Source organism: Colias croceus, chromosome 8 (genome assembly GCF_905220415.1).
Source record: "Colias croceus chromosome 8, ilColCroc2.1".
Lineage (NCBI taxonomy): Eukaryota > Metazoa > Arthropoda > Insecta > Lepidoptera > Pieridae > Colias > Colias croceus.
The window spans coordinates 11,265,989-11,291,552 of record NC_059544.1 but is presented as its reverse complement, the minus strand read 5'-3'; the positions used below and the strand labels follow the sequence as shown (position 1 = coordinate 11,291,552).

General features: G+C 32.7%; 1 protein-coding gene across 2 annotated transcripts in view; it reads right to left on the bottom strand.

The window, feature by feature from the left end:
* Positions 1-25,564, bottom strand: part of LOC123694057 (lysosomal-trafficking regulator) — a 68,515-nt gene that overhangs the window by 36,175 nt on the left and 6,776 nt on the right. The window contains exons 2-5 of one of the 2 annotated variants that reach the window (XM_045639354.1): positions 21,769-21,953; positions 1,619-1,750; positions 286-373; positions 72-189 (exon numbers count right to left, since the gene is read on the bottom strand). In XM_045639354.1, coding sequence (XP_045495310.1) covers positions 72-189; positions 286-373; positions 1,619-1,750; positions 21,769-21,953 — 523 coding nt within the window. Of the gene's footprint in view, positions 1-71; positions 190-285; positions 374-1,618; positions 1,751-17,323; positions 17,481-21,768; positions 21,954-25,564 lie in introns of those variants that run through there. The other variant, XM_045639355.1, reaches the window with a different exon arrangement.

The following is a 25,564-nucleotide window of genomic DNA, read 5'->3' as shown; positions in this document are numbered from 1 at the left end:
CGTAATTATTTTTGTCAAATAAATAATCATCAAATTATAAAAATATATCTACAAAAGCTATTTGCACTCACTTATCTATTAACTGCGCAAGTATATCGACGACGATGACACAAAGCTCTGGATGCGTCATCTCGCCGTTCCTGTTGTATTCTGGGCATTCTTTGCTGATCGCTTCTATACATTTGTCACCTGAAGTAATGAAAACAAAATATAAGGTAATAAAGCGGTGACACTGAATATGGAAAAAGAGAAAAAATAAAATAAAATTAGAAAACATAATCATACCTGACACATAGCTGAATATAGAAGAGTCAGAGAGTTTTCGTGATTTGAACATCTTGGTCGCTTCTAGTTTTCCCAACTCTACATCTGCCTACAAATAAATTTAAAATTTTACCACACTTTTGTTAACAATTCTCATTTTAATTCCTTCTTAGATCAATAGGACTATTTTTAATTCTTGTTTCGGTAATCGGGTCTTTGATTGTTATGATGGTCAGAGAAATTTTCTCCATTAATTTTTCAATGTATGCCTTCATCATGTAATCAACTTCACATGCATGTGAAATCTTATCAAAAATAGAAAGTGTCCAGATAGGTATCAAGCTCTTGAAAATTCTAGGAAAGGATGTGTTAAGAGAAAGTTGTTACATCTTGTTTTATGTTATAAAATTTATGGATACATATGTATTACGCCATCTTCTCAAATAGGAAGATAAATTCTACGATCAAAACATACTTACAGTCATTATGTTTATTTGATATTTTATCTTACTTGCTACAAATGCAATATCACAAAGGAATCCGGATACGAGGAACAGGCCAGAAATATTGGAATGAGAACGTATAATCTTTTAATTAAGCATGTTGTTAAAGCTCTCTTGGCTGTTTAGGAAATTACCACAAATAGTTGAGAGTTGTTTAAACCAGATCATTCATATTTCTTCCCTGTGCCTAGATTTTATTTTATTCTTTGGAATTGTGGCATTTAAAGGTTACAGGTAGTCGTAAGGAATCGTTTGTTAATTTGCATAAAAATGTAAACAATAACATTTATTTAAATTAATAACTCGGTTTCTCGGTTTTACAAGTTTATGAAACAATTAACATTAAGTGAAGAGGCATATCGTTGAGATCTGTTTTTATATTGGCCTTTACATAGGTATAAAACCAGGGACAGAATATTGAAATAACTAGCCAATGTGAACGATTCTTATGAATTGTAAAGCTATTATTCGGTCAAGTCATCTAGACGTTGAAAAATAATTGAAAAAATGGCTGCAACATTCTAGGCGGAAAGGAAAAATTATAATAGTAGGTATCGCTTTTCAAACTCACTCTTATGTTATCTTTTTTTTATTTATTTATTTTTTATTGCAACCCCGGCAATGGAGCAGGCGACCCACTTGATGGTAGGTGATGGTCGCCGCCCATGACGGTTCACAACTATTAGGAAACGTATTGCCGGTTTTGAGGTTGAAGAAGGCTTTTGAGTGGTAAGTATCTTGAACACTTTTAAATACAGAAGTAAGATCGCCATAAAACATTTATATCAAAATGAGTATAATTTTTTCGGAACTCTGATTCCTAACCATAATAATACCAAAATAGCACTAACCTCATACCCGTCGTCTGGTCTCTCGTGGGGTTCACTGAGTTCGCTGGGCTCGAGGTAGGGCCCACAAAAACTGTCTTCACTAGAGGAGTATTCAGTAGAAGTGCTGGATGACCCGTACGATAGTGACGGCACCTGGAAGGAGGCCCAGCTTTATACACTTTCTTATCGTCTGCTTATTGATTAAAACCTATTGTTGTAGGTGTGCAGTATTCGGAAAAATAGGTTCGATGATTTCGATGGCATCAAATATCTATACATATACAGAGTTAGATCTAAGAATATTCAGGATATCTGTGGACTAACAATATAAGGATTTATATCTATTATAGTTATTGATGACGAAAATTCAATATCTCAATAGCTTTTAAATATAAAATTGCCAGGATCAAATTGTTCGGATTTTTTTTGGCCGGAAAAAAATCATTTATTTGGTGAAAGTCTATCATTTAATAGCGAAACAATAACGCAAATGTGAAAGAGCAAACGTGCATCAGTTATCAGAGAGATATCAATTTTATAGGTCCGGGAATAAATCGGTGATAAAGATGAAGTATGTGCAATGACGGACTTTATGAGAGAAATTATTGCACATCTACATCCGATGATAACAATTTTGTATTGATGACTATAACTTCAATAAAATAATAAGCTTAAGTAATAATAACAAAATTGACATGAGAAATTTATTTAACTACTTTGTGTCACAAGCGCAAGCGCATCCACTTTATTTAGGGTGGTATTACTTTTCAGAGATTTTCTTCATTACTATAAAACAATACCACCATTTACCGTCGCGAGAAAATCAATTTCCTCATTAACTAGCCAAGTATCAACTTCAGTAACAACGTGACTCAATATAACCGACTTCATTACAATAACTAGTCCGTCAATCAAACAGGAAAACATGTAGTAATTGTATAGTATGATTACGTATTATCATGAATTTTTATATGGCGATCCATTCATAATCTATACAGGTTTAATTCAATGATTTGATTCGAAACAATTAGTCCAGTTTTATAGGAGAAAGGAAATACTGGTGGATTTTTATGATGGGATCATAGGAGTCTTGAATACCTAATATAATAATTAATGAGAATTTTGTGCAAACTGAATGGTAGCTTTCATGTGCGTCTGCGATACAGCGAACAAACGAATTCATTTTAAATACACAATAATACTTGTATTATACCTTAAGTTTTTCTATATTAAAATTGCCTGAAATATCAGACAAAATATTTAGTAAATTAACCTATCCTAACCATGCTGAGACATGGCATTTATCAATACCTATTATAAGTATATCGAATTTTGCTGTTACGTGCAAACACGTGCGTTGGAAAGTCTACTAATTTGTAAGGCAAGTGAAAAAGCTTCGGCTTCCACTCGGTACAACGATAATCTTGTTAGGCTGTCCGGTTTCGTACAAGGGAGGTTAGGAAATTGACATTGCGTAGCCTTGGCGCAACGGTATCGTGGTTTTTGTATATTGTCACAAATTAAAATACTTTAATGTCCATTGAATGGATGATTAAGTTTCATAAGCAGAATTTATTCTCATTCTATAAATAGTTAAGTTTTTCTCGTTTTGAAAACAAAAAATCTCCATAGAGTTATCCGTTAATAATTAATTATTTTTGTTTGTAATTTTTTAAGGCAAATACTTACGTATTTTAAATTCAAATAGAATGGTCTAATTTCGTTTCGCATAAAATTCCATTAAAATTTAGCACACACCTTTTATTCGGCCGGTAAAATTATACATCATAGTCGCATACCTTCGTAATTACGTATTATGTAAATCAACCGGTTTATAAGCGAATAAAAATAATATGTCTTTATAAACCGCCGTGTAATCCTTTAGTATCCTCAATCAGCTTGAGCTATAAGCTCATTTGGATATAATCCAATATGTGGAGTTAGACTGTTGCCTAACCTTTGCTCTTTTATTAACAAAGTATCTTTATATCATGTGACTTTGTAATACTTATTATAAATTGTGTGGCTTTATCGATGACGTCGTTTATTAATTTATTTCTTGGTAATAGAAAAATGTGTTTTGGAAATGCTAAGAGACTATTTTTATATGTTGCACATTGATTCGAAATAACGCACAGTGGTTGTGCAACTTGAAACTTTTATAAAGACATAAGAGTTCTATATTAAACAATATTGAAATAGCAGTCTAAATCTCTATATTTAACATTATACAGCTCAAAAGTTTGTTTGTTTGTTGAACGAATTGATCACAGAAACTACTGGTTCGAATTCGAAAATAATTTTTGAGTTGGATACTTGGTTCATTCATCGAGGAATACCTACTACAGGCTATGTAATATGGCGCTACCTCCAATAGACGCGGAGCAGCAAAAAAAATATTGTGAAAACTAGAAAAAAATCATTATACGAGCAGACGAAGTTACCTTGATTAGTTAGTATCAATAAACATTGTGCACTCTATCCAATAAGTATCACTAGACACATAGTACTCGATATACAGTATAAGCCGCACCATCACGCGACGCCACGTGCGCACACGCGGGTGTCCGGTTGCCCAAGCTGTGGTCGGCGACCGCAACGCGTGACACCTATGTACAACAATGTTCCCAGACATTCAAGGGATCAGAAATCACGTTGGCTTTACGTTTCATTAGAGGCATTTCAATTAAACTAATAACACGCTTGTAATCATGCAATATGACTAGAGAACTTGTTTCAATTATTGACAGTATTTTAAATTAATAAATCCATTAAATAAATGTTGGACTGTCTTTCTAAATGTATACTTGCGTAAAATCAAACAAAAGAAAATATTATTTCATTTAGATTCTTCAAGGTGCTTGTTGTAGATTCAACTCCAATTCTTTCTTGCTATTTTTTCCTCTAGTTATGTGAATCAGCCACATAACTTTCCTCATGGTCATGGACTGTACAGTGCACATAGTCGGAAAACTTACGAGGCCTTCTGCGGGCCGAAATTGAGTCTAAAGGTGTCGGTTAATACAAACATACAGATGAAGGCAATAAAGCGTGCTAATTATTATTAATTAACATAGAAACAGAAGCATTTACAAAGGATTTGCATTATTAATATAATTCTTCAGTTATAATTTATGTGCATAATTAGATGAAATATATACGAGGACGGATCATAATATAATGTCCCTATAATATTACGAATAGTCAATTATACAGCAAGCCACGCCTTCTCCATATTATTGCACAAGATTAGACCATGTTTCATAGAATCTATTTTAATTGCAGATGTTTAATTATTCCTATAATTGTTTAAATATTGAGGTATTTGTATATTCACGTGGAAGAAAGCCTCTTAATTTGCGGGTAGTTAACAGCATTATAATCTTAGTACTATTCAAAGTTAACAATGGACGGAAAAATCTTTAGATATACCTACTCTATCTTTGTGTATACAAATTGGTATTGAAAGTAGTATCAATATTTACGTATAAAACATATTACATAACATAATAATACCTGCAAAAATATGTTAATGTTTTATTCAGAACATTTACATTTTAAATCGTTGATTGTGTTGAATAAAATTCAATACTTTTAATTTTATTTACTAAATGCTCATAGAAAAGTTTGAGAATTCAGACATATCTATACATTTTACTTTTAGTATACATGTATCATGAAATCTTGACTCAAATAGTTCAAGATTACATAATACATTTTTTTATATTGCGAAACAATTGAATATACCACCTACCTATCATAGCCTTGTCGACTACAACCTGCGCCGGCCGCGGCGCGGCGTGCGTTCAAGTAAATGATTTTAAAACATATTAATCACGATTTAATTGAACATTAGAAATCTATATAATAATTAATTAACGTCAAAATAAACTTGACAGAATAAATCTTAATTAGTGGCTTAATTGTTCACAAAAACTATTTATTTTCATTTCTTTTCTAAAACATCTTTCGTGCTGTTGATTTTCAATCGGTTTTTTAATAACAAATAATAATAAGCAAAACTATATAAATTAAAATTCCTGGCGCATTGAATTGACGGGATTAAAACAAAAAAATACATAATATTGTAGTTGTAATTTAGCCACTCTATTTGCATGACATCGTTTCTTTACGCGAAATGAAGATGATCATCATGCTTCCACTCTGACCAAGACCTTTTATATTTATCACTAGCTTCCGCCCACGACTCCGTCCGCGCGGAGAAATTAAGAAAAATTAATATTTATACGTTTTTTTCTGGGATAAAAAGTATCCTATTTTATGCCCAGGATAATAAGGTATAATTATACCAAGTTTCATCGAAATCGAACCGTTAGTTTTAACGTGATGCCTTCACATACAGACAGACAGGCAGACAGAAAGACAGACAAACAGACAAAAATTTATCTAATCACATATTTAGGTTTGGTATCGACCCAGTAACACCCCCTGGTATTTATTGCACGCCTCATAAGCGAAGCGTTGAGGTGGGTACTACTGTCACTTCGCGCAAAACATCTGATTTTTCAAACTTAAAATGTCTTTATGTATCATACATTGCACTTGTAAGATAATACATACACACACATATTAAGAAAAAACACTATTTTTAACGTTCATGATATTTTTGATGTCATTTTTGTTATTTAAACTAGTTAAAAAACAGTTTAAAAAAGTTCTGTCTTGGACGTCCGTGTGTCTGTATGTGCGGATCCTTTTTATTGTTAACACGATAGCGACCGAAATACTTTACTAATCGAGTCTTTTTTTTTCTCTTACGCTTGAGTATGCTCAGGAATAGAACCCTTTCATTTTTCAGGGTCTGATTCGATGTGGTTTAATTGTTATTAAATAAACAAAAAAAATATCGACTTTTTTTTTTTTTATAGTGTACTCAAAATTCACCATTATAAACTCGATTCTTTATACTATAAGCCAAGGTTTAAAAAAATAAGTTGGTAGTCAGTCCCTTAAACCTGCGCAGTTTCACATCTAGGTGGGGCCACAAGAAAAATAGCTCAATTATTACGGTACCGCTTTCTTTACTTTTCCAAATGTTTTATTTTATTTCATTTTTATATTTATAGTCACGTACTCTTTATAAATAATCAATTTTATTGTAAAGGATGAGATTATGAGGCGTGCACTTTTGGATTTTCCAAACTATTTTTTCAATATTTTCAATGTACAGAATTGACCCTTCTACAGATTTATTATATGTATAGATTACAATGAACACTATTTTATACAACAACAACAACTAAAACGATATAAAATATAGTAATTTCTTCAAGTAATATTTTAACATGTAATTTTATGTGAAACCGAGTTACCTACCCTGTACCCACAGCTATTTAGTAACATAGTTGGTATTTTATTTCCTAGCAAATAGTGCATTTATATAAACTACTAATTGCTGGGGTTATTTTTAATCTGGAAAAATACGTAAACATTAACCAACGAAGTGTAAATTAAAAATAAAGTAAAGTAGTTTTACACCAGAATACACATTCAATATGCGTGAAATGAAACAATTATTAAATAAAACGGACGATAAATCATAATTAGGTATATATTAAATGTAATAAGCCGCATGCGTGCAATATAGTAAGGTCGCACCGAATAAAACAAACGATAATATATCGTATCGTGTAAAGAAGGTCACGAACATAGCGCGGTTTGTGTTCATTGTTTACAATTAACTATTATTCCATATAATGTATAATGTTATCACATAATATACCTACCTAACAGTGAAATTTATTTCAAAATATATTTAAAGTTCCAGTCAGAAAATGATGTAGACAGACATACACAGGTAGTCGTAATAATATTAAATTATTTTATGATATGTAGGTAGTTACTTTCTTGTCTCGCATTTAAAGAAAACATTGGAAACAAATGACAAAAAACCGGTCAATCGTTATACAGGGTGTTCCAATAGTTATAAAATTAAAGTATTAAATGCTTATTCATAATCTTAAATTAATTAGACACAGCAAAGTATCAACGAATCATTAATTACCTACCTTCTCTTATCGCAAGTCAGCGATCTCTTCACGATAATTTAAAAAATTCATTGTTTATTAAACAATCTAATTTTGCATCATCAGACATTAATCAAAGATAAATAATGGAGTGCCAATATACAAGATTCTTATTCTGAAGTAATGTTCTAGGTAGTTTAATTATGCCAGCTATTCATTCATTAGAATCGGTTCAGTAGTTTCATACATAATGTAGTTGACGTAGTGTAGATGTGATTGTAGATTTATTACTTTCGCATATCTACTGTTATTTGAGGTTTCTTTGATAATAATTTTATAAAAGTTAGTGCATAAGTAAAAGTAGTTAAAGAAGAAGAAGGTATAGAGATTTAAAGGAATACAATAAAGTCATTTAATAAATAAATTTATCAAGTTTGAGACGGAACAAAAGACAGGTCATATTCATTATCTATCGTAATTAGTCACAATGTGACCTGTGGTCATATGAAAATAAATATTTTGGACTTAGTAAAGTTACACAACCTTACATAACAAGAGTCGAGACTCGAGAGTGTGTCGATATAGAACGAAAAGGTGATTTAGTGCTAAAATATGGCTTAGTTAGCCAAATGTATCCTGAATTTCTATTCTTCTAAAACAGACTTTATTTCTATCTATATTTAATTCAATATCGTTTAATTTAACGTTCACTCGTAACGTATCATCTAATGAACTAATGATGATTAGCCCAGTTCCGTAGATATACGTTTATTACTACACAAAATTCGACCTCAGACGCCTTCCTAATTATGTGTGGTAGTTTTCCTTTTAAGTGCATAAGTATAGCTTTTAATTTGTTTCGGTTCGCCCACTCCGTATTATTAAAACGTTAGAAAATTCCTAATACAATTTAATTACGATTTGATATTCACGCTTTTTGACATATTTAGTTATTCTGTGATATAGGGATAGATTATACCTGAAAGACGTTAGTATAGGTACGTGTTATTTTCATGAAAACTAAACATTTAACCTCAAGGTGAAACAAAGGGTAGATTTTTAATGAAACAGACTGTTGCGTGAAAATATGAAGTACATCGTACATGCGAAAGTACGCAGTCACTAAGCTAATAAATAAAATAGTATTTATTACACTACAAAGTAAAACGTAACTTAATGTAACTATTTAAATATAAGTACGAAGAGCGTTTCATCAGCTAGGTTAAATCACAATTAACCTGTTTTAAGGATAAATAGCAACCCTCAGGCCTCGACATCAAATGCATTTTGTTCATACCTACGAAGGTACCTACATATTATGATGTAACAATTGAATTGATTGCATTTTTAAACGCAATATCAAGAGTTTTTTGATTGCTTTTGGGATAATTATTAGCTGTTTTTGCAAAACATGTGTTTGTTTGTATTTATATTATTCATAAGCATCCTATTCGTATTAAGTTTCCTGTTTCACCTTATAAATATATCTCCAACCTATTGCTAACGCCAATAATAGAATACTAAACAAACAATAAATAAGCAATATTAACCCAAAAATCCATAGAGGAAGTGAGGAACGAGTTAACTTATAAGATAACGGGCAGTCGGACCGGTCTAGCCAGGTTCCACCAACGCGTGACGCATTCGACCATTTTTTGACTTGAATCTTTTTAGAACCACCCACTGATTAGATACATACTAAAATATTTTGAAGATAGATATACTAATACGGAACATGATAGTTGAATTGTTGGGTAACAAAAATAGCAACGCAAAATGCAAATTTCTGGAGTTAGTGTACCTAGTTCATTCACTTCGTTCTACTTAGTAAAATAAAGTTGGACAGTAAAAATCATTCCATTAAAATAATAATAATCTATGTACATTGTCCATCAATTATGGGAAAATTTATGACGTTTAACTTTGTTAATTGCAATCATCAAAGTAACGTTTAATTCTATACTTAATAACTTTAAAATATTCAATCACATTTATTTAAAAGGCATTCCAAGCTTCGCAAATTATGACCTAATATAAAATGGCAACTTCAGAAATAAAGAAGTTATGTAGTTTTATTGCCAAAATATGTTTTAAAACCGGTTTCACATAGATGGCATCCTTCAAGTTGTTTATTTGTTTGTTTCTCACGTTTTTGGTCTTGGCACATATTATTGATACAGTTTCATTTAAACGACTTTTTTGGAAGATAAAAATCGATTCGGGGGCCGCCTTTCTCTAGCAACCGGAAATTACTGTTATTAAAAATTCAATTTAATTTTAAAACTTAAATTAACAATAACTTTAAGGAATAATATGCGATTGTTTATTTGGCTTGGAAAAACGTCATTATGAATTTGTTGCGAAGTTTTTGTGAAGTGATTATGTCTTGCTGCGCAACTATTATATAACCCTTATTAAAACGCTGGGAGCTATACTTCCCACGTCTCAGATTGAAGTAAATCGTGTTTTATTTTTATATGCTTAAACCTTATGCAGTGTAATATTTATCTACGCAATCTTAACATTTCAGAGAACTTTTTTTCATGGAAACACTTTTCAGAAAATTATTACATGTCATGGTAAACACACGTCAAAGTTAGGTGACGTGATTTTGACACCGAAAATGACCGTTATTTTTTAGTTTTTTTGTGTAGTGCTGAAAAAAAATTAGATAAGTAGATTTGAGTTTTAGCTATGTAAACTAGACTATATTACGGTTGCGTGAAACGTAAAAATATGCATGAATCTTTCGTTTATACCTTGGTAGAGTCGATTGAAATTAAGTCTATAAGTGGGAAAATATCATCCCAGTGTTCGTCACTGCACACGACATTCGGAAATTCTATATATAAAATCCGTGTGTCTAAAAAATCTTTTTTAGTTGGTTTAAGCAACTTATTTATTATTATTCATTATTTCCTGATCAGATAATAAGACATCTTAACTCAATATATTAGTATTTACCTATTGCTTTTATTTTGTTTTAGAAAAATGCCTTGTTTATGTTGAAGTCATTCATTTTTCAATTCCCGAATTCCTCTCTTAGTAAAAGAAATTTGCATTGATGAGTACTTTCACCTGCTTTGTTAAAAAATATGATCTATATAATTTTTTACAATAAAATTTAATTCACAAGTGGAGTCACGGCAACTAGCTAGTGTTTGAAAATATTGGTGTCATATTGGACACTGGGAGCACTGGGGGACAGATGACGGGATATATACTTCCCACCAAAAAAAAGGTTACTTCCCCCACTAACCCCTCTTTTGTGTGTATTTTTGAAATCTACGACCCAAAATTACCCAGGAACGTATCTTACTTTTTTGTTAACTCCTCCACAGGCTCGCGTTTGAATAAGGGATAATTTTACGGTTTATAAATTGGGCCTTCAAAACAGATTCGCAATATGCAATCTGTTTTCAAGGCCAACTATATAGATAAACTAGCTTTCCGCCCGCGGCTTCGCTCGCGTTTTCACCGAAAAACCCGCATAGTTTCCGTTCCCGAGGGATTTCCGGGATAAAACCTATCCTATCTCTCAAGTTGGATCGAACTGCACATGGTGTGCGAATTTTATTATAATCGGTTAAGTGGTTTAGGAGTCCATTGAGGACAAACATTGTGACACGAGATTTATATATATTAAGATGAAATAGAAAAGCCACTATTTCGGTAACTATAGGTACCTACTATAATCATTACCTTTAGAATCACATGGATTGAGAATTGAGATGACACTAACATTAGGTCCTTGACATTATAATTCCAGGGCACCTTCTCAGTCGTGGATTATAAGGAGAAAGTTGCAATTTGCACCCTGATTGGATATAAATTAAGGTCGGAGTAAGGACCAGTGTCCGTAATCGGCTTCCTGCAGGTATCCCATTAACTTGAACTATTTGTTAGGAAGTGTCTGTGAGAGGTATTTTAAATAGTATGGAGTACATTGCCTTCTAGAGATTACGGGCAATAAAACACTTGTTCATCACTTTCTTAATTTATTAATGAGTAGCTTTTCGCTTTGCCAAAAACAAATTGTATAGACCGTACTAAAACATTCTTCAAGAACCGTTCTATCCATTAAAAATCTGAACGAAATCTGAGGCGTAGTTATAGTCTTTTATAATCTTTCTATCTAGTTATAATCTTTCTATCTTAGAAAGATTATATTCTAAGCAAACACAGGGACAGAGACAGCGGAAAGCAACTTTGTTTTATATAAGGTAGAGAAGCCAGGGCTTCCAAAATTGCATTATTGTGAATAAAGGACTTATCCTTTATAAATTTGTGTCCAAATACAGGTCACGTCTTTACGTATTTGGACACAAATTTATTGCTAAAATGATAATTCTGCGTACCCAGTATTAAGCTACAAAACCTGAATCTCTATTAATTAGAATGTTTCACTTATCAGAAATTTTAGTGTCAACAACGCAAAATCAACATAGCATAAAATGTGAATGAATGCAAATAGTAACTGGTACCATAAACAAGTTTCAAAATTATGTTCTGCTCTCTATTATAAATGTAGAAAAAAAAGATAAATCAATATTGAGGAAAATGCGATACATATATATGAGACACACCACTGCGTCTTTTAACTGCGTTTAGATTGAAATTTATTGATTCAATTCACATTTAATTTGCAAATGTGTTTTTCAATACGTGAATCAGGATTCAATATTATTCATTATCTCCGGAAGACAGTTGTACATACCTAGTATCTATTCACTGGTATGCGGAGAAAGTTGAAAGCCTAAGTCATTTTTATGCAGATTTCAATCGAGCTTTTAAAAGGATTTAAAACATTTAAACAGTATAAAAAATACACGAAAGTGGGTCGAAATTATCCAACATGATTCTAAGCTAAAGGTCATTGCGAAATCTAGTTTCAAGTTAATAACATGTTATTTTTACCTTCAGGATATAAACACGTGTGAACGTTACAACCTTCAGTATCCAGGTTAACTTCTCAATGGAACAATTAAGTATACAAAGCATATACCACAAAAAGCTGGTTTATTGTAAGGGATGATAGCTAGACCAAATAAATCACATGATTAAAGTCACCAACAACAAGATTATCTGATTTAAATTGGCGTACGATGGCCAAAAAGTTTTCGACAACCGTATTCTTCGTCGCTAGCAAGCCTTGATTCATTTATCTCCAAAAAAAAAACGCAATGAGGAAATACAAAAGGCAAACGGCTTTGCAGCACACGACACATCCTCAATAAAAGCTATCCATGACATTAACGAAGTAAAAATAGATACCTACAGCATTGGACAATTTAACATAGACTAATGGGGACCGATTAGAGGCAATTGGCAAGCTTGTAATTGCATCAATGCAAGTCTATCACGTTTAAATACGTCCTTTTTTATCTAATATCTATTATTCTATAACTTTTTCTATCTTCAACTTAAAAACAATTTAGGAAACGTGAAATTTATTTGAAGACCTTCCCAAAAAGTGTCATTCTGACATGCGAACTGCTGCGTAGTTACACAAGTAGTTATGACTGACATACTACTATATAAAAACCACTGATTTTGTTGTTTATGCCTAGAATATGCGATAATTATAAAATTAAAAGTATTGTAAGATGAACTATTAACCTATCAATCCATATACTAGAAGAACTTCTAACAAGGATGTCCTACAGAACGTCACAAAAGGGCACAATGCAACCCGATCCTAATGTCATATAACGTGAAGAGCCCTGTGTGGCCAACCATTACTGGATATTTGCTTACACACGCTAGCTGAACACCCAGTGGTGCGGAACCCGCGCGGAAAGAGCATTGAAGAATGCGTTGTGGAAGGTCGTCACCATGCACTTAGATGTAGAAACTGTGATGTAAATATCATGGAGATAAACTCAAAAATTATTTGGTTCTGTAAACTTTTTTTATGCGTTTCTCTTTAACTTGACTTGCTTCAAATTCAAAAACCGGCCAAGTGCGAGTCGGGCTCGCGCACAAAGGGTTCCGTAGCAGCAAATATAATAAACTTATTATGTCAATTTATACACCTGGTGAATGGAGCCTAAACTCTCCCGATATTTTGCCTTGTACTTTTATGTATGAATATTAATATTAATGGCGTATTGCTTGAATAAGCTAATATTTCTCGTAAAAAGTACCTACATTATAAAGATTTTATATCATCGCGGATTTTTAAAGGTGTACAATACTGTAGTATATTTTTTGATCTATCTTATAAGGTTCAGCCATCGTTTTCAGTGTAAGCACAATAACTTAACCAAAATTACAGTTAAATCAACCTATCTCAAAAACTATAAGAGATACTTTGATCAAACCAAAAATCGTTGAAAGAGTTAATTAGCATGCATCACCTCTATTTTTTTTAGAATTTTATACCCCGTAGTTATAAAAATAGAGGGGGGGGGACATACTTTTTACGACTTTGAGAGCTGATATCTCAAAAACCGTTCACTTTAAGAAAAATGTTTTTTAGAAAACTTTATATCATTTTAAAAGACCTTTCCATTGATACCCCACACGGGTATGTACATCGAAAAAAAAAATTTCATCCCTCAGTTACATGTATGGGGGGCCCCACCCCCAATTCTTTTTTTTACTATTTAGTGTCATATTTTTGTAGCGGTTCATACAACACATATTCCCATCAAATTTCATCACTGTAGTACTTATAGTTTCCGAGTAAATCGGCTGTGACAGACGGACAGACGGACAGACGGACAGACGGACATGACGAAACTATAAGGGTTCCGTTTTTGCCATTTTGGCTACGGAACCCTAAAAATTGACGCTTTGTTTAAAGCGTATTGAATCTGTTCATCCGATTAGAAGATGTTCATTAATTATTGTGAATGATTTATTAATGACTGTCCTATTATTATGAACGTAATTCGTTTTAGTCAATGTAGGTAATTAAACATAAACCTGACATTATAGAATCGATTCTGAATTATTTATGTTAAGTAAAGTGCACAATTTAATGTACATCGGCCAAGATCAACACTTCAATTTGGACAGTATTTCATTGCGTTTTGATAATAATTAGATGCAAATTCAATTACGTAAAATACAAAGCGTACAATAATATGCGATCGCTGTTCATTAGGGGCGTTTAATGAATTGGAACATGACTGTCCATTAGTAAAGTGTGCATTTTAATGCAATGGATGAATCTGGAATTTAAACAAACAATCATTTCTATAGGAAACCTGTAACTACAGGTCCGGTTGGTCAAGTGCAATACAATTTATGTATTGACAGCCAGATTGAGATAATCAATACTGTACTAAACAAAAAAGTAACTGACTGTCTACGAAGACATTTTCAGTACATTCCCCGCCTATAACAAGTTTTGTTAAACTGTTTACTATAATTGTCATGAATGAAACAAAACAAACAGAACATAATAACGTAGTAGATTCAGTAACTGATATTGCAATTTATAAATAACGTGGAACATTTTAGTATTCATTGATGAAGAATGAATAAAAGTGACTACAACAGATTGACCTAAATCTTTAAAAGTATACACAGACAGTTAATTTTGATTGAAACAAGTTTTGCTCGCTCTGTGGACCTTATAAAGTTATACCTGTGGAATATATTTTAAAAAGGAATATAATTCATGCGCGAGAACGGTATTGTGAATGAGGGTAAAGAATTTATTTCGATTTAATTCGTGTTGCATTGTATTTTCTTCGATATAATGTTGACTAGTCTCTAAATATTTGATAGAATGTTGAATTATCTCCTGGAAATGGCTTAAAAATCAGTTATCAATTTTCTAATACATGCCACTATTAACTATGATACTTCTATAGTTGGATTCTTCTTTTCAGTTAAATTTATTTCACTACCTAAGGTAGCGGAACCTTTTTATTTTTTATCATTATTAGATACCTGCACAATCATGTCTCCTGCCGGCACACTGTTTTTTACGATCGATGCCAATAACGCACCTAATAATGTTTTTAAAGACTATTTTAGGAAGTTTGAGGTAAGCGAAGTAAAAAGGACTTTTTTTTTCGATTTCTACTAGAATTTAGAAGTTTGAAGATAATATTACAATATCATCGTCCGCATCAACGGCATTTACATGCCGTTGGTGTGGTCATTCTATGGTCGTTTTTAATTACAGATTAGGAATTATTACCCCACGGCTAGACGGATCATCTAAGTTATCTCAAGTATTTGATAATAATGATCTAAATTCTAAGTCATAATTCTTCCGACACACTTCGATCTTAGAACATATGTTATCCGAGGGTCACCAGATCATTTCCGCAACAAAGTTGAAGCTGAATTAACTGATTCTAAATTATAGGGATTACAATTATACACTACAATACAAAAAAATTATCGTTATAACACTATTATAATTTGGGAAGTAGATATACGTAGGTACTTTATTCATCATTATCATCAGCCCATATACGTTCCCACTGCTGGGACACGGGCCTCCTATGAGGGTACAGGCCATAATCCACCACTCTGGCCAAGTGCGTGTTGGCGGATGACACATGTCGTCGAACTTTTTAATTCTTCGACATGTCGGTTTCCTCACGATGTTTTCCTTCACCGTTCGAGCAGTGGTGATGTTACAACATGCGCAGATAAATTGAAAAATCAATTTATTTCCTGCGCGCTCGCCTGGTCTCGAACCACGGACTTATCGGTTCGAAGTCTAAGGTCTCACCACTGAGCCACCACTGCTCTTCATTAATTAGTTGCAATAGCCAGGTTTATAAAATAAATCAGGCTTTTATGGCTTCCTCAACAGTCTAGTGCGTTTAATAATGTGATTACAAATTGAATAAAAACGACACAACCTTCTGTGTGATAGCGATTTTTTTTAGAAAATGAAGGTAATCTCTATTATGTTTATGTGAAAAATATACAACAAATTGGTATTAACATTTGAATAAACTGTAATGAATTTGCAAATCATTATAAAGTATTGCAAAATTACACACCTTTACAACATAGTTGCTTTATTATCAAAAACGCTAAAGTTGCGAAACTCCTATAATAAATTATAACCTTCTCGACTAATGTTATGTTTTTATCGTTAAAAATGTGGTTCACTTGTTTTCATCGCTTCATTATTAATGAGGGATATCTTATATAGATATACATAATGATAAGAGATTTAATTCTTCGTTTACTATATTAATTTACCTTCTCCGGTTTAAAGAATCAAAATATTTACCTAATTCAATCATTGTCATTTTATGAATTATATTTATATCGTCAGAAATGTTAAATATTATGTTACTACCTAGTTAACCATTTGAATCAATTATACTGTGTATTTATTTTATACAATTTGGATTTGGTAACATAGTCCATAAACTGAACCTTTTTTTGAAAATAGGTCTACCTATCCTATCGGATCCTATAGAATATTTGTCATGTATTGTATATCAGTTTAAACTATCTCAGCCGGTAGTATAATGCGTTCTACATTGTATACGGAGAAATTGATAAGAAATATCTCTTACAATTTCATCTCGTTCATGATTAGGTATATAGAGACTCCTGCGCGCTTTTTATTAGGCTTTGATTTACTTTGAATGATCGTAAAAATAGCATAACACTTTATTTTTATTACAAAACATTTAAATAGTGACATTTTATATTTTTTACAGGCAATAAACATCCTATAGAGATCCTCACAACATTTTTGTAAATACCAAACATTTTCCAAAATTACGAACATCTACCATTCCACTACCTTTTTAACTGTTATCTTCACTAAACAAACGTTGTGTTTTCACAAATCCACGAACACAAACACAACACTACACTTGACACACATGCACATTGTTCAAACACCGGTATACAGGGTCGGTGCCTAGCGTGGACTGGTGACTGATCGCGATGCTCGAGCGCTGGAGGGGCTTGTAACACTAGTCAAAACGGCCACTGTTTTGTACTAACGATCCGTTTAGCTACGGCTTAGTATTAGGTGACGTCTGTAGATTGATTTTTTTTAGTTATAATAGAATGATGAAGCCCACTAATATTATAAACGTGAAATTGTAAGGATTGGTTGATACTCTTTGAAGCAAATAAAATAGGACAGATTTTGTTGATACTTGGCAGTGCTGCATGATGTAGTAAATAACGCAAGAGCTAAAGAAATAGGTACTTGCTTTTGGCCAGGGTTACCTCCCCGGGTTAAACCATGCGTCTCAGACAGCTAGTTTCAATGAATTAACTCATTATTAACTATATATAGTGGTTTGCCTAAGCAAAGTTTTTGGCTAAAAGGAAAAAGACTGGGGTTTGAGATATTACGCATTTAAATATTCATTTGGGTATCTATTAAAATGATAATTAGAATACATTAGTAAATTTTGAAGATTTGTTGATAATGTTTTGTTTTATAATTAAGGTCAAATAGCACTAGAGCATGTAATATCTTTTATTTATAGATATTTCCTAAGCCAATGCAAATTTTATTTTAGTTAAAAGGACTAGTAATTTCGGTTCTATTTTGTTAGTCTTTTAAGTTTATAAGTTAATTTATACGTATCTATCACTGTCTAATACATTAGTAAGTCTATTTTATTTAAAAATCACATCACTCGATAACCTAAACATGCTGTTTATTATACTGCAAGACATGGCCGTTCTATAAAAACAAATAACGCATACCACAATATAGCCACTTTAGTTAGCACATAATATAATTGCAATATTTTCATAGTCATTATTGGCCAAGGTCGAGTCGGGCTCGCCGTCAAAATAACCTCGAGTTTACTAAATAACTTTACTTGGCCACCCTACCTTTGCGTTATCAGTTAAAGATAAGTTTTTAACATTTAGGGAGATCAAGGAAAACTTAAAAAAATATAGATGGATACTGCATTTCAAAATAACTGTTTTATAATCATGAGTCAGAGCAAGATTGATATTTATCCGATACTATGTACAATTTGGAAAAAATATCTGTTGGTCTGTCTATTTTACTTGCTTTTTGTGTGATGTATATGATAAAACCAATTTAAATGAAATATTTACTCAATGGTGAAAAGCCTTCTTCCACTTTAAAGTCGGCAATATGTTCGCAGTGTTCCCTAATGCTGTGAATTGTCATGGGCGGCGACCTGATGGTCGCACCCGTCAACCCGACAATGGAGCAGCGAATTGATGTTAGGTGATCCTAACATCAATTCGCTGCTCCATTGTCGGGTATGCAATAAAAAAAATGGTAGAGAAGATTGCAGAAAGAAGCCAAGAAGTGTAGTATCCCCAAAATATTCAGGGTTCCTATGCACAATAAAAAAAATCATAATTCATAAAAACCACGCAAGCAAAGCCGCGAGCAGAAAGCTAGTGTAGCATAATTAGTATGTAACTTTCAAAATTAACCCTTAGCTGGTATCGCCTTTTTTGGCAACACTACCGGTATCGTGGGTCAAATTCTACCCATACCAAACAATCTGTTGTAGAACGTAGATTTTTTAATATTTGTATAAAATATGGTTAGATAAGAAATAAAAAAAATATTTTTTTACAAAATAACCTTATTTAATTTTAGAATATAAAAAAAATATCATGTTTTACACACATTTGTAAATAACCTTATTTTTTGGCACTTTTTGGTTAATATGAACTTAAAACATAAAAAAAAATAGAAATGTTAGAAAAACTTTAACTTAAATATATTTATGGCACTTCTCATATCTTTATTATAATAAAAAAACAAATTGCTTCTGAAATCAGCATAAAATAAAAAAAATGACAACCAAAACCAAAATGACTTCTACCATCAACTATCATCCTCATCTTCTTCACTCTCATCTCTCGTATTTTCGTTCCTCGTATATTTTCTATTATTCTCGTATCTCCTCTTCGTTTTCATCGTCGTCAGAACTTACTCCAAATACACTGTCTTCTAAGCAACTAACAGATTAGGGATTGTCTCGATCGCTCATGATTTCGTCGTCACAAAGTTGGTTTACATTTGGTATTCTTTCATTTTTCAATTCCAAATCATCACTTAAGTCGTTTATCAACTCCTCGATTTGTCTGTCATTCAAAAAGCCCTCCAATGTAGTACAAATAAACAATAAAACCAAAAAAGTAAGTAATTACACTCAGTGAAAAAAGTTACTTATTTGGTGTCGTGGGTCGAACGTGACCCAGAAAGCTACTTACCTCCGCTCCTAAAATAGTCACAGTTCTGCACATCCACCCCCCGCTGCAGCTAGCGACGCACTGAGAATACTTAGAAGCGCACAGTCGTTGCAGAAATATTTAAAGAATTATAATCGAAAATGTTCGCTTCTGGGTCAAATTTGACCCACGATACCTGCTAAGGGTTAACGTTACGTCTCTTATATCTTATCAAACAATCTTGATCTTAATGTATTTAACTCTAAGGGCGCAAAAAGTAGTCAGCTGAAGGTGTGATGACTTCATTGGCCATGAATTAACTTGGATGATCAACTATTTAGGAGAGGCAACATTATTCTTATCTCTCGCTTTCTAAAGAAAGCTCTCGAAGACTATATTATAGACATATGAGATAAAGAGGACTTGACACAAAGGATAATAATTATAATGCCTAAATTACGGTAAATAGGCATTGTGTTCGTATTTACCGTAAATATTGAAGTGATACACGAATGAAATTAAGTGGGTTGATATTTCATTGTTAGGCAAATTTTGTTAGCCTAGATAGTTTAAGAAATTTAACGAGAGATTGCATTTTTACACAGACAGGTGACTTATAAAGCGATTACTGATTTTAGAATAACCTCTAAATTACACTTCAATACATTAAGGTCGATGTATGTAAGCGTGCCTTTAGATTAAGGCTATATTTTATTATGTTAAACTGGAAACCAGACTTTTTATAGACCGAAGTAATTGCTCTTATCTTATTCATAACTGATAAAATCTTATTGTAGCAATTTGGTGAAAGGTAAATCGTAAATCTGCTCTTATCGAGCGGATCTTAGATTCAGATGCAGATAAGTGTTGAGATCTGATAGGTACCACTCTTGAAGGTATCAGTGACAATAATTTGTAAGTAATGATCAAGGAAGATCGTGAATTTTGTTATTTTGTCATGTTTACGTACTTAACAAAGGAAATCCGCTTACATTATTAATGTAATATTGTAAAATCCTAACAATATTTGCCAAAAATTGTGTTCTATTTTATGTGGTTCAAAACATAATCTCTTCGATATTCGAGTTTAATCGACATTGTATGTAAATATGAGTTATCTGCAAGTGTGATGCTATGCAGACCAATTTATAATTATTTAAATACTAAATTATCAGCCACTATAAATGCATCCGAGACCAAAACAGAAATCAAGCTTCAAGAAATGTTAAATTCATTATGTAATATACTGGACCAGGAATATAATATACTATAGCTGCTCTACGCGGTTCCACCCCCTTGGCTACACCCCTGTTGGTCGTAGCGTGAAGATATATAAATATTTCTCGATAAATGAGCTATCTAACACCGAAAGAATTTTTCAAATCGGACCAGTAGTTCCCGAGATTAGCGCGTTCAAACAAACAAACAAACTCTTCAGCTTTATAATATTAGTATAGATTATCATTTAAGTCGAGAAAAGATCATCTTCATACAACTAGAAACCAATGAATGGTCAATAAAATTTGTTCTCACATGAACAGGATAAGATAACATCGCAATTCCTACATCGGTTAGCGTAATATCTTGACATTTGTACAGACTTCGCGGTTGCGTCTGTTTTTTGCATTTTTGTTATCGCGAAGCGTTTAGTGTAAAATACCTACTGGTCGTCTGGAATCTGGATATAATGTGATAATCGTGAAATAATTTAACTTACATTATGGATCTGTGATTCCATTGATACATTACTTTAGTGAGATGTCATGCCTTTTTTAATGCTTATATTTTTATTATATTTTTTTAAGTTACAGAATTACTACGGACAAAAGATCCAAAAGGAAATGATAAGACATCTTTACAGAATTTTTGCAGACAAAAACACATTTTAAATGGAATTAAAGGACAATTATGTTAAGCCCTGAATACTTAAATTTTAAAAAGGCAATTTTTTAACAATACATTGAGAACATATAAAAACTTTTGTCTAAATGTTATCTCCTAGAATCGATTTATAACCTCCAACATACATGAAACCACATCACCTCTAACACTTACCTTGCAAGGTGTAAAGTTCGGTCTGGCCGCGCTAGGCCGTGCCACCGCTACGCCAATCAGCGCGTCGCACAGCGCCCGCAGCCCGCCCGCCGCGCCAGGCCACGCGCCCGCTCCGCTCGCGTGTTCGCTGAGCGCGCTTCGTACTACGTAGCAGCTTGTTTCTTTTGAGCGGCCTGATGTCGCATCTGTATTGTGAATTTAGGTTTCAGACTGAGTAGAACAAATAATAAATAATCATAAATCTTACTAATTTTATAAATGCTGAAGTTACTCTTTCACGCAAATACTACTGAACCAATTTTCATGAAATTTGGCACACACATATATAACTTGGATTAACACAAAGGATAATTTGTATCCCAAAAATCCTACGGGAGCGAGAACCATGCGGGTTCTCCTGTAACTATGCGGGCAAAGCTGGGAGCGAAAAGAGCTTGTGATAGACATCATGGATCACCTTCACGAAGCTACTCATAAAAAACGTCAAAATAAAATCAAAGGTATTTTTACTAGCGATAACTCGTTTAAAACAGAAGTCCTTATCTTACGAAATAAACATAATATCATTTATTGTATACGGACGCTACTGGCGAAATATGTTTATCTTTTCGAATGTAGGTACCTAAACAGTTGCGTGTCGTCGTTTGCTACCGTAAATACTTCAACTTCCAATATATACATTTGTAGTATTTTGAACCAATTAAATCCAATTACACGCTTAACGATTGTCACTCATTTAACTGTATCAAATATCCGACTGTGATTATACTCCGAAACATATTCAGTGAATGTCCAATGCTTGTCCCGTTCGCCGGAAGAGACGATTGCTTCAATAAGAACTACGTATGTAGTATTATTACACGCATTATTGACAACTCGCTCATCAGTTCGTAATGTTATCTTCGAGATATCGTATATCGTCATTCAGAAAACTATTTGTATTATAAAATAATAAAAAAGCAAATAAAGATCGAGACGACGAACTGCTTCTGATATTGTAATTATTGAATCTTGATTATATACCTAGACACTTTTTACATTAGACAGATTAATACCTCAAAGGAAATGGTGAAAATCAACGCTATACTTATATGCTATATCTAGCTTATTTTGATCAAAAATTCGGGAATAAATAATATTAACTTGTACCAAACCTTATAATTCCTCTTTCGTTCATCTTTATTACAGCTTGATGCGCAAGTATAAGAAAATTATCTACCAACGCAATAACAATACGCCTACGAATAATATTTTTATTCGTAGCAATGCACGCGTTCTATCATAATACACTTGTACTTTTAACACTATATTATATTTGCTTACCCTATACTTGTCACCCACCTCTAAATGTGTCTCTTTGTTTATATTTATTAATTAATGGTAGTCTGGAAGAAAACGCTACCTGGTGATCAGACCGCTATTTGTACATACTTGTCTCTGTTTGATTTCTATCTGTGTAATTTTGTGTGTATGCAATGAAGAATTATCTATCTATCTCTGATATTAGTATAGTTATCTGCTCAGAATGCACGCACCACAGTTTCCACAACATAATGATATGGCAACACCAACCAGCCTTGGTCAAGAATATTATCTGCTAATCGCCTGGAATAACTAGTCCATTTGAACCTCACGTTAACTAAACAACCTTAGGTGCAATGATCCGGTGTTTAACTACTTTGTAGTGCTATAAATATCTCTAAACATTCCAATTATAGATATTAGCTTACATGATTTATTAGAATTTTAATGTTTAATAATTAATCTATATTTTATATAGCTGATCAGTTTGTTTGTGTGCTCGGAGGCGCTAATCTCAGGAACTACTGGGCCGATTTTAAAAATTCTATGGAGGTATATATGCGTGGCACATTTTTCAAAATGTACCTACCAATTAATTGGAGGAAACAATTTTAGATTCTGAATGAAGAATTAATTTTATAACAGACCTACGCAATAAGTGAAAAATATAACGTGAAACATTATTATAGAGGGAAATTGCGATATAAAACCGTCATTCAAACATGTTAAAAACAATATGTTTAAAAGAAGGTATACATAAAAACTGACACAATGCTTGATGCGCACGGACGAATTTCTATACTTACGGTTACCCTATTTATAATTTTTGTTACATAATGACTAAACTACTCAAGTTGGATTGAATCCTACATATAAATGTTGTACTTCTTCTTCTTTTTTTCATTCCAAATGGCAATGACACATAAATGTTGTATCTTGCACGTTTATTCTACGACAGGGATGACATTACATTAATTTGCTATTTATTATTTTTGAATCTGGGCGTTAATGGCAATAATAGTTATTTTCATATATATGTATATCATCAGACTACAACAGTATGAATCCACGCGTTAAATATTACAAACAATGATATTTTAATTGGCTCTGGCTAATTAGCCACATTTTGACGTGCCATGTCCGAAGTATAATAACCTCTCTACACCCTTTTACTTATCATTGATTACAGACTTAAAAATGAAGATAAAAAATGTGTGCGTGTACTAGTGTACACACGTAAGAAGTGAAACTTCTTTATGATCTTATTTTTCAAAAAATAATTTACTACATATATGCAACTTTACGGAAATACGTCGAATCACGCGTGGTAGGGATAAGAAAAAGATGGCGCGTAACGGAAAAATGTCACGCGTAACGAAAAAATGTTACACTAAATTTTTTTCCAACCCCGATAAAGTTTCACTTCAAAAACAAATATATTGTTAACCTCTGATTCTAGTGTAGGCGATGACAAAAACATTCTCATAGATGCGAGGTTAGTCATTACACACACACACATATACAAATCTGTTGACATCAATACATGTAAGATTAATCATAATGGTTTGTCTATAATTATTTCACGGTATTGTTGTTGTTTGTGAAACAGAGGTAATTTGTTGGATAATTAATATTGGAGGTCAATACGACATGTTTAAAGTTAAAATTTTCCTTTAAAAGCATTTTTGGGGGCGCGCCAAGAGTGCCTTTGTACTACTACGTAAGTACCTACAAAGATTTTAATGTATTATTTGACTGTATGACTTGAGTTTTCTCTGGGTGATTGTTTATTATTCTGTCTACTCCACTTAACTCTACTGTAGTTTGTATAGTTACTACTGATATGTACAGTGAAACCTGGTTAATTGAGACATCAAGGGACCTGCAATGTCGTTTCACTTATAGAGGTATTCCACTTACCCAGTGTCTCAGATATACAGGTATAAATAAATATCTGTCTCATTTACAGAGGGTTCCATTAATAGAGGTGAGAATACATGTTCATAAACGGATATTAACTTCAGTTTTTTACGTAATGATAACGATTCTACCCACAAATTCCACACGTAATTCCAAGTACGTAACTTAACGTTACATAACGTAATTACAAAACGAACTTTTGTTTTGACATTTTTCAAATAAACATTTGTATGATAGTAAAGCGAAACTAAAACTGAAAGTAATTGAAGCTCAAAGTTTGTACTTGGAATTACGTGTGGAATTTGTGGGTAGAATAAGAATGAGTGAACAAACAATTTTATCTCAGTTACAGAGGTTTATGCATATAAAATTTACTCGCTGTCTCAGTTATAGAGGTAACTATGATGATAAATCGAAAGAACAAATCCCAGATATAGAGGTTTACCTCGTCCCACTAATAGAGGTAATTCAGTGCCAAAGTGTTGGGACCTCAGCATGAGTTCCAGTTATGGAGGTTTCTCACTTATCCAGGTCCCACTTAACCAAGTTTCACTGTATTGCCTATATGACCGCC